The sequence below is a fragment of the Zea mays genome, chromosome 5 (assembly GCF_902167145.1).
Source record: "Zea mays cultivar B73 chromosome 5, Zm-B73-REFERENCE-NAM-5.0, whole genome shotgun sequence".
Classification (NCBI taxonomy): domain Eukaryota; kingdom Viridiplantae; phylum Streptophyta; class Magnoliopsida; order Poales; family Poaceae; genus Zea; species Zea mays.
The window spans coordinates 69,792,050-69,803,593 of record NC_050100.1 but is presented as its reverse complement, the minus strand read 5'-3'; the positions used below and the strand labels follow the sequence as shown (position 1 = coordinate 69,803,593).

The following is an 11,544-nucleotide window of genomic DNA, read 5'->3' as shown; positions in this document are numbered from 1 at the left end:
AATTCGATAAGAATTTAGAAACAAGAATTATTAGAATCTGAGTTTGGAAGCCTGGTTCAAAGGAATCTCAAAGTTAAGCATGCTCAACTTGGAGAAACCTGGGATGGGTGACCAGATGGGAAGTTCCCACTGGAAGGAAAATCACAGTCACCGGAGTTCGTATGATTGGAACATGGGTCTGGCTGGTCTTAGGTGGACTGGACAACATGATGGATGAGTAGTTGAAATTTGGGATGACTAGATGACCGACGAATAGTAACGATGATTAGTAACGATGAACAGTGGCGATGGAAAAGAAATTATAGATATCATCGATGAATAGTAACGATGATGAATAGTAATGATAAATAGTAACGATGATGAATAGTGTATGTGAATAGTAATGGTGAATAGTAATGGTGAATAGTGATAGTGAATAGTTCGTATGAACGAACGATGAACGATGAATAGGAACTATGAACGAACGGACGAACGATCGAATGATCGGACGAACGAACGATCGGAATTTCGGCAGCATAGCGGCAGGAAAAGATTATTTGGACGAACGAACGGACGAACGATCGAATGATCGGACGAACGAACGATCGGAATTTCGGCAGCATAACGGCAGGACAAAGATTATCTGGAAGAACGATGAATAGGGACTATGAACGAACGATGAACGATGAATAGGGAACTATGAATGAACGATGAACGATCGAATGATCGAACAAACGAACGATCGGAATTTCGGCAGCATAACGGCAGGAAAAAGATTATTTGGACGAACGAACGGACGAACGATCGAACGATCGGACGAACGGACGAACGAACCATGAACGATCGGACGAACGATCGAACGACCGGACGAACGAACGAACAAACTAAGAACAGGGGGACGAACGATCGAAGAACGATCGAACGATCCTTGTGCTAGTGTGTGCTTGTGTGGAACATGGAGTGGGTGTGTGGGGGGGGGAAGAGAGTTGCCATGAAATGGCTTGGGGTGGGATGAGAGGAGGCCCTTGCCCCTCTATTTATAGCCATGGTGGGGGGATTAGGGGGAGGGATGAGAGGATTAGTGGGAGGATGAGAGGATTAGTGGGAGGTTAGCATGTATTTGTCTTGTATAAGTGTAATTAGCTTGTAGAGCTCACCGTATGACACTGGAGGCATACGTATATGTATGGGCATGAGGAAAGTTATGAAGAAAATATTTGTAGGGTCTTGAAAAATGATTCCGAAGGTATTTCTCAAGAGGAAAATATCCGGAGATACATCAGTGGAATATTTGGGCAGTATTTCTGGAAAGAAATCAAAGGGGGGTTACTGGGGAAATATCTGGGCAGTATTTCTGAAAAGAAATTGAGGGTGATCACTTGGGAAATATTTGTAGGATATTTTGAGGAGGATTTTGGAGAGAATATAGACCACTATATTTTATTTGCTGATATCAACTCGCAAACAAACATTTTGAAATGAAATTTGAAATTCATTTTGAATTTAGAGAGAGTTTGAGAAAATTTCAGGATTTGAATTTTTGGGATGCTACACTTTCCGAGTGGAATAGAAAGTAAATGGGCATTTGAATTATAAGGGATGCGAGAATAATCAAAAGAATAGTTTTGATTAACCGTTTTCTTTTTCGAAGAAGAGTCCTCGTCGTCGTCATCCCTTGATAAAGAGGAGGAGGCGTCGCTGTAGTAGTAGATGATATTCTTTATGCGCCTCTTCTTCTTCCCGTCCTTCTTCTTGTGACTCGAGCCTGAGTCAGTGGGCTTGTCATCTCTTGGCTCGTTGAAGAGAGACTCCTTCTCCTTATCGTTGATCACCATCCCCTCACCCTTAGGATCAATCTCTTTGGGCGGTTAGTCCCTAAATGAAGAGTACGAATCTGATACCAATTGAGAGCACCTAGAGGGGGGGGGGTGGTGAATAGGTGATCCTGTAAAATTCAACACTAAATAGCCCAAACTTGGTTATGAAATGTTAGTAAGATTAAAACCAAGTTGCTAAAGAGAGAACTCTTCACTTGATTGTTCCTTTAGGATGAGTATTGAACTTTGGAACAATAGCACAAGTGATTAAGCGAGAACTCTAGAAGAAAAAACCAATCACAATGAAAAGAGACACGAGACACGGTGATTTTATCCCGTGGTTCGACCAATGCCTACTCCACATTGTGGTGACATCCTTCGGTCAAGGATTGCACTCAAACCCTCTCAAGTGATCCAATGATCAACCTTGAGTACCACGGTTTTCTTCCTTAGTAGTCTTTTCCCGTTTGTGAGGAATCTCCACAAGTTGGAGCCTCTCACCCTTACAATGTTTATCACAACAAAAGCAACAAGAGTAAGGGAGGGAAAGAAATACACGCAAGAACTAGAATCACAGCAGTCACACGCACACAAGTCAAAAGATGAGCACACAAACATAGCGCAGGGAGTTCACGACTCAAAAACTGCTCAAATCTCAAACACGATGATCCGAATACGTGTTTGCGGAGTCTAGGCATCTTAGGATGTTCAATGGAGGCTTGATGTACTGCTCCATGCGCCTAGGGGTCCCTTTTATAGCCCCAAGGCAGCTAGGAGCCGTTGAGCTCCATTTGGTAGGCAATTCTTGCCTTATGTTCGTAGGTGCACCGAATTGTCCGGTGCACACCGGACAATGAACAATACGTGCACAGGACGCGATAGAGAATCCCCTGTTTGGCTGGTTTCCTCTTCTGTGGGGCACCGGACCACCCGGTGCGCCATATGATCGTTGGTTCTTGTTGACGTGGGAGGTAGCCGTTGCACAGCTGGAGCACCAGACTGTCCGCCGCCTCGCGCGAACTTTCCGGTGATTTATAGTCGACGTAGCCAGGGAAAAACCCGAGAGCGGCGAGTTGCGCAGACCGTGCACCGGACTGTCCGGTAAATGGCGCCAGACCATCCGGTGCTGCGCAGTTAGCACCTTTTCTTCGATCCTTTGTTTGTCTTCCTTTGACTCTTTTGGCCTTTACTTAGCTGAGTCCCTGGCACTTAGACAAGAGTGTTTAGCATATAAAACAATTGACTAAGCGTCAAGATATTACCTTTATTCTTTATTTGCATCTCTTTAATACTAGGCATACATCACCTTACAACAATATGTGTTGGGCATCTAATCACCAAAATATTTATAGAAATTGCCCAAGGACACATTTCCCTTTCAAAAATCTTGTACCGTCCTGTTCCGAAAATACCGTTTTACGGTCTATTTTCAAATTTTTTCGAAAACCGATTAGAAACAGTACGAAAGTGATTTAGCTAGTTTTTCTATCGTTTTCGTATTTTTCGTTTACGAGTCGTGATGATACCGTTTTTAATATAATATGAGATACATCTAGTGTATAATTTATGTAATTTACATGTTTTTGTTGTGTTCAAGCGAATGAATTAGAGAAAAACAAAAGTTATAATTACTCTAAATAATATGAATGATGAAGAAATAGTTGTTTCTCTATTTCAATATCTAAAACATTCGCCAATACGCCGCTTTATTATATATTTGTGAAAAACAAAAGTTTATTGTTCTTGAACAACCGACAATGCCGATCTGATTGTTGGTTTTTTGTTTTCGTCTGTTAAAAAGTAAAAACATAATCAATTTAGCTATTTTGGACCGTTCGGCAGCACAACACGGCAAGGAACGCGGCGGAGGCCTGATTCCGTTCCGGCACACGATAGGGGAAGCCATGGGTAGGGATGAAAGCCGTCGGGAACGGTCGGGAAAACACTTCTACCGTTTTCATTTTCATATTTATTTTGCGGGACGGAAACAAAAACGGAATATATCGGAAACGAAAACGAACATGATAATTACGGGAATCGAAAAACGATACAATACAGTCGGGTAAATGCAGAAATCGAACGGTAACCGATATTTTAGGTCGGTGAAATTACACCATAAAAGTTAGCTTTGAATCAATGTGATGCTTCCAAACAGTAGTAAACAAGATGGCGACATTATTCATGAATTAGCAAAGACCAAATTTCTGTTGTATGCAAGCAGTATTAAATGTGCAAGCAACCAATCAGTATGCAAGTAGCATCAATGTGCTCACATTAATTAATAAACAAGCAGTATGAGTGTATGCGTTTAGGGCTGCAAGCTGGCTGCTGGAGATCTGGCGTACTGTGGTGGGCTAGTCGCTTGTAGCATAGAGCCAGCCATGGGCCCATGGAGAGGAAGCTAGGGTGGCTGGTTTATGGGCTGAATACTTATGGATCAGCACATGGCATTATGTCTATTTTTCCGGAATTGAAAATACAGAACAAAAACGGGATCATCACGATTTAAAACGGTATCTCTGTAAAACGGTCGGAAAAATGGTTCTACCGTTTTTAATTTCTCTTGCCGCATTTTATATCCCGTTTTCATCCCGTTTTTGTTTTTTTAAATCGGATTTAATAATGGTCAGGATAAAATTAATAAAATCAGTCATAAGATAACGGTTGGTTCCGGTTTCTCATCCTACTTTCATCTTTAGGCCTTGTTCGTTTACGTCGGATTGGTGGGTCGGAACAATTCCGAGCCGGATTGCTTCTCTAATTTATATAAACTTTGATTAACCGGAACGATTCCGGGTGCAATCCGATGTAAACGAACAAGGCCTTAGCCATGGGCCAGAGCCCAGGTTGCGTGCCACCAACGCTGACCCCATTGGCCACGGCGTAGGCGCACGTGCACATCCTAGCCGTCCGCGAGCGAATATCCGGCGCAGATACCCGATCGGACGCTCTCGCAAGTCCCCACATAAAAGGAAAAAAAACGAGGACTCCTCCCGAATTCCCCACGAAGGCGAGGGTCTCTTTTCCAAAAAGCGCCCGTCACGACGGATCGAGCATCTGGGCCGTCGGGGCCGCGGATCGGACGGCTGCCACCGCGGCCCGGATGTTTCCCTGCCACCATAAATGCGCCGCGGCCGTCCTCGCTGCCCAACCCTTCGCTGCGCCGCCGCCTCCGACATCGTCTCTTCGTCCCCACGAGCAACCGATAATCCGCCGGCGCTGAGATGTTGGTTTATCAAGACCTCCTATCTGGTGCGTCCTTTCTCTGTTTTTGTTTTCCTTTTTTTTGTTTCGCCTGGTTCCCGATTCCCGGATCTGGTTACCGTCGGTGTTGTTCTAGTCGTGTCGCGATCGGTAGAGAAGTCGATCTCATCGTTTGCTGCGGCCTGGGTGGCTAGATCTGCGATCGATTCGCTGAGTTACTGTGCGCGCGTGTATTGCAGGCGACGAGCTCCTGTCGGATTCATTCACCTACAAGGAGCTCGAGAACGGCGTCCTGTGGGAGGTCGAGGGAAAGGTATGTTCGCTCCATCATCGGATGGCTAGCTTGTGTTGTGATCCGATATTCTGATATCATTTGTTTGATGCAGTCAGTATCATATGTGTTTAGACAGTACCTGTGTGGTTGGTATGTGACCTATGGCGCTGTTAGGTTCTTTCCTGCGCTAGGTTTTTTAGTCTAGATGTAATTTGCTTGATGTGGCATGCCATATAGTTTACCCAAACTATTATGCTATTTTTAGTTTATTTTAGTTGCCTTTACATCCCAGGACTTATTACTGACCTGCAGCTGCACCAAAACTTAATTTTGATGTGTGCCAACTTCTCCACATTTGTAACTTTCTTGCTGTGGTATGCCATGTAGTCAATATGTAGTTTACCCTTCGTTCAGATTGATGTATGCTACCGTTAGTTTGGTCTCATTGTCTTCACAGGCTAGAACTTCTATGTTGGTTCATGAGTGTAACCTGGAGGTGCATCAACATGATTTCATGCGCACCCCTGGCCTGAGTGTGTTTTTTTTTCTGTATGCTTGGTGTTGTACCAACATTTATTGGTCTCCCTTATTAAGTTATGTAGACATGATTGTGCAGCGATAATACTCTGTTTTGCTTAATCCATTACTTGGTTAGCTGTTTTTGTGTGATTGTTACTTACGTTTGTGCTGGATGATTGCAGTGGGTCACCCAAGGTCCTGTTGATGTAGACATTGGTGCCAATCCATCCGCCGAGGGTGGTGAGGATGAAAGCGTTGATGACACAGCCGTGAAGGTGGTTGATATTGTTGACACATTCCGTCTACAGGTTGCTACCCTCTAAATGTCAGGGCTAATTTTTTTTTGCTTGAGTGTACCTTGTGCATAGTTTTTTTGGTACTAATCCCTGCATCCTCTTTACAGGAGCAACCTCCTTTTGACAAGAAATCATTTGTCTCTTACATAAAAAAATACATCAAGAATCTCACTGCTGTGTTGGAGCCAGAGAAAGCGGATGAGTTCAAAAAGGGTGTCGAGGGTGCAACCAAGTTTCTCCTTAGCAAGCTGAAGGACCTTCAATTGTAAGTTCTATCAATAAATACATTGCATATCTATTATTAGCTTAGTAATGCTATGTGAAGTATCCTCTGCAAGTTCTATACCCAAATCTATTGGTAATACATTTCATATCTATTGTTAACTTATTATAGCAATGCAGCGTGAACTACTATACTATCTTTTTCTAATATGAATTAGAACTTGGTATTCTCATACACAAATGTATATCTAGACTTTGTGATCCCACGTTTGCAGATTGTACCATCCTATCTTTTTCTAATATGAATTAGAACTTTTGGTATTCTCATACACAAATGTGTCTCCAGACTGTATGTCCCTAGACTTTGTGATCCCACATTGGGCAGATTGTTTTTGTTCATGTAATACACTGGTCTGGCTGTAACCTCCTGTTTGCCTGAAAATGCTGCTCTACCCTCTTCATGCTGCTTGCATTATTTTGGCACAATAGTTTTTTGACAATAGCTTAACATATTACATTTTATTCCTACCACGATTTATTCACAACTCTCTAGTTTGGTCTAATGTTGGCTTTTGTGTAAGGACAGTCCTTTTTAACAGGTAATTTAGTCTAATGTTTGTTTTTTTGTTAAATCTAATGTTGACATTGTTGTCATTTACATGTCTAATATTGACATTGTTATTTATGTTTTTAACAGTTTTGTTGGTGAGAGCATGAAGGACGAAGCGTCCGTGGTATTCGCCTATTACAAGGATGGTGCCACTAATCCGACATTCCTCTATTTCTCTCATGGTCTTAAGGAGATCAAGTGCTAGATTAGTTACCCATGTTGGGTACTATATATGTTCTATTGTTATAGCCACAACTATAGCTGCCCTGCCTGAACTGAACTCAGGTTTTTTTTAAGAAAAAACTGTCCAAGATTGGATTGCTTGTTAAAGCTAAATATTGTTATTGACGTGTTATTGCTTAGTTGTCATTGTCTTTCAGCTAGTCATTTTATATTTTTGTTTTTTATCTCTTCGTTAAAATCTTATACTTATTTTTGACGAAAGTAGATGTGAGTTAATTATTAGTATTTCTATTTGGACTAAAGAATTAGATTTGAGTTAATTGTTAATAGATAATTATTATCTGTAGGGATCCAAACGAGGTTTTACCAAAGTTAATACTAATATGTAAGTAGAAATGCTTGAGTGCAATGATACTTTTTTAAATGAAGATTATTAATTTTTTTAAAATGGATCCTTGTGTATGTTTGGACCAGCTAGGGCTATGTTCCAACCTAAATGGATCGACTAACAATTAAAGACTTTAAAGACTTAACTAAACATCTTTTAGTTAAATGGATTCTACCATCGAAGTAAAGGAACATGACCACTTGTGATAGATTTATATTAGCTAATTCTTCACTTAATAATCTATCAATATATAATATGGGAGAATCCCCTAATGGAGGAATAGTCTACCAACCGTCACTTGTTACTCCTACTAGTCGGTTGCCCGTGTGTTGTAACGGTTTACAACAATGCCCACGTAATCTATTCACTAAAAAAAATTCAAAATTTTTTATTGATTTTCTCCGCTCTCCGTATAATATTTTTTTATTTGGCTAACTGATGTTATTGTTTACTCCATCTAATATGTCTTGATACAACACGACCAATAGAATGGGCGATTAGAAGAGTTCACAACGATTGACTGAACGAACAGAGATTATAGAATAACATAATTCCACCATACAGAGACTAAATAAGAGAAAGTTTGTGAGCTTAAGTTTCTAAAATAAGTCACATGAACTCAAACTTATAAAAAGATAGATCAAAATATAGAGTGATTGCTAAAGTCTGGTATCAATAAAAACTGAATGTGCTCCATATAAATTATGCTACTTCGTAGCAATTACTAACGTTTAAAACCAACAAATAATCTTTCATTTTACTGTTAGTGTGACAAATCATTGTTGCTCCACCTAATTCAGCAACCTCAAACACCATGGAGTCCATTGCGTCAATGTGGTCTCAGAAACGACCTAATGCTTGCAAGAACCAAGAATACTCGCTCTCCAACCCTACCTAGGCCAAGGCATCCCCGATCCAACGCCTTACCGATGCCTTGCGCCCCAAAGGCAGACACTCTAGGCAAAGGCAGACGCCTTACGCCGACGAGTAAGGTGACGATGACGCCTTGCCCTCTAGCCTCGACTTTACCGCTTTAGCGATTCCTTAATAACTATGTCTGTGACCATTGTGAGTACATGGGTACCAAGCTTCACATTGCCTCACTACACCACTCCCAAAACAATGGGGAGGCCGAGTGAGCTAATGCTGAAATCCTTCAAGGCCTTAAGACCTGGACATGCGACTACCTTCAGAAGCACAACACTAGGTGGATCGAGCAGCTTGAATCAGACCTCTAGGCAAACCGGATCACTCTAAATCATGCCACCAGGGAGATGCCATTCTTTATGGTCTACTAGGCACAATATATCACTAAACTCCCTTGAGTCAAAGCGTACGATGGTTTTTACAGGTTCAACTCTGTTTGTAAGAGCTGATGATCTTCCTCACCGAATAGTGTATGTGGTAAGCTTGGTTATCTCTAAATGGAACTACTTGGAACACTTCAAATCGAATGCCCTTGGTTAGAGTTGGAATCGAGATGACCTACTTAAATGTAGCTCATACCCCCTCTTTTATAGTTCAATAGAGGAGAGAGGTTACATAAACCTTGAACCCTATTAGCTATGACACAACTATCCTATTTTTACCTTATTCTTAGGGCCCATTCCTGATTGTGGCACAATGCTAGAAATATCCTTGAGGCGTTTGTCATACCTACCACATGGGTAAGTATGATATATCGAGTCTACGAACGTTGGGTCTCGTGCCATTTGGTACAATATAGTTGGCAGCTACTGTAGCCTTTTGTATTTTATTATACTTCGTGGTACACTTCACATGTGCATGCCTATCTATAGGGTCGATGAGTGCACCATATAGTGGTCATGAGTACCATGCAATCTAAGTCGTGGCAACAACACGTATGTTAGATTTGTAATATCGCCCATCACTATCACTAAAGAATAGTATGTAGGCCCTTATTTATGGGGTCCCTTTCTCAGGGCCGTACTATCTCTATTGAGTTCTGTCGGGTACCGTAATTAGGGGTACCCCCAACACTCCTAAACACGGCTGGTAAGCACCCTCAGCACAAACTGCAAAGACTGATGGGCACGGTTCAGGTCAAGGCCTCGTCTACCAAGGGACGCAATCTTGCCTCGCCCGAGCCCGGCCTCGGGCGGGAACAGTAGCCCCGGACGAATTCACGCCTCGCCCGAGGGCCTCCTCAGGCAGTGGGCGCACCCTCGGCTCGCTCGAGGCCCAGCTCGGGCAGGCTTCGTCGAGAAGCAACCTTGGTCAAATCGCCTCACCAACCGACCGTATCGCAGGCGCATTCAATGCGAGGATCGCCTGACACCTTATCCTGACACGCGTGCCTCAGTCGGCAAGGTCGAAGTGACCGCAGTCACTTCGCCCTTTCACTGACCGATCTGACAGGAAAACAGCGCCGCTCACCCCGCTGCGACTGCTGTGCCAGCCACCCAGGCAAGGCTAACAAAAGCAAGTTCAGCCTCGGGCGCAACAGGAAGCTCCGCCTCGCCCGACCTTAGGCCTCGGCCTCAGGAGGAGGTCTCCGCCTCGCCCGACCCCAAGACTCAGCCTCAGCCTCAGCCTCGGCCTCGGGAGGAATCGCGTCCTCGCCCGACCCCGGCCTCGGCCTCAGGAGAAGTCTCCGCCTCGCCCGACCTTGGGCTCGGACCGACCGCACCACAGGGGATACATCATTACCCTACCCCTAGTTAGCTCAGGCTACAAGGGAACAAGACCGGCGTCCCATCTGGCTCGTCCCGGTAACAGGTAATGATGGCTCCCCGCGTGCGTCCATGACGACGGTGGTTCTCAGCCCCCTACGGAAGCAAGGAGACGTCAGCAGGATCCCAGCAGCACCGCCAGCTGCGCTTCTACAGGGCTCAGGCACTTCTCCGATGGCCACGTTATCGCGTACGCAGGGCTCAAGCACTTCTCTGACAGCCACGTTGGCATGTACACAGGGCTGAGGCACTTCTCTGCCAGACACGTTAGCGCATAGCTACACCCCCCATTATACACATGAACCCTCTCCTTGCATCTATAAAAGGGAGGTCCAGGGCCTTCCTGCGGGAGGGTCGAGCGGAGGGACGAGCAAACAAACAGGCTCACTCTCTCTCCCTCGCGAACGCTTGTAACCCCTACTACGAGCACCCCCTGGTGCGAGATAACACGAGCCGCATTTCCCTCTTGTGTTCCATCTTGCGTCAACCCATCTGGGCAGGGGCACGCAGTGATAAAATTCACTGGTCGGCCCGGTTGAGGGTTCCCCGGGGTCCGAAACACCGACAGTTGGCGCGCCAGGTAGGGGCCTGATGCGTGTTAACGAACAACTTCCCGTTGAGTTCCAGATGGGTAGTCTTCATCAACCTCTTTAGCTCGGGACGGTGCTCCGCTTCGGGAGTCTCGAGTTCATGTCCCTCGACGGCAGCTACGACATGGTACTCCTCCCCCCGCAGCGCGACAGCAACAACGATAGTCATCAGCTCGCCTGGCGGCAGCGAACTCGACGACGTCTTCCCCCCATGGTCGAAGAGCAGCATCTGGGTTTGCCCCGCCACCCTCCTCGCCGCAGGAGGAGGAGACGGGGCAACCATGGCCAGGCAGGAGGCGACACCTCGTCGGCTGTCGAGCGAGTCGACGACTCTGGCACCCTAGCGGGGGACATGTCGGGTGTTGTCCTCGCACCTGAGACAACGACGAATGTCGTTTCCCCGCAACGTGCCAACCCCAAGCGGACTGATGACGCCAGCACTCTCGCGAAGGACTTGCTGGGCGTTAGCCTCGTACGTAAGATAACGGTGCAGTCCGTCCCCGACACGACTTCCCCACCGTCCATCAATCAAGAGGTACCGTCCGTTTTCCACCCTATGCCTTTTAGATTCAACTTCGATCCACCAAGCGACCCCGCTTCGGTGAGCGCTTTCGTAAAGGCATATCCTAACCTTCCGGGGTACCATATGTGGTCATCCTGGGACCGACTGACGACCGTCTCAACCTATGGGCCCCCGGGTTCCGAGGAAGAAGACGACCCCGACTCCGGTTGGGATTTCTCCGGGCTCCGTGATCCCAGTGCCATGCGA

General features: G+C 45.1%; 1 protein-coding gene across 2 annotated transcripts; it reads left to right on the top strand.

Annotated features, from left to right (window-relative positions):
- The first annotated feature begins 4,869 nt into the window (after positions 1–4,869).
- On the top strand, positions 4,870–7,308 carry TCTP (Translationally-controlled tumor protein homolog). 2 transcript variants are annotated; one of them, NM_001111634.1, is given in 5 exon segments: positions 5,021–5,048; positions 5,240–5,313; positions 5,976–6,101; positions 6,197–6,354; positions 7,009–7,126. In NM_001111634.1, coding segments are annotated over 5 exon segments (504 nt in total).
- Positions 7,309–11,544: the final 4,236 nt, after the last annotated feature.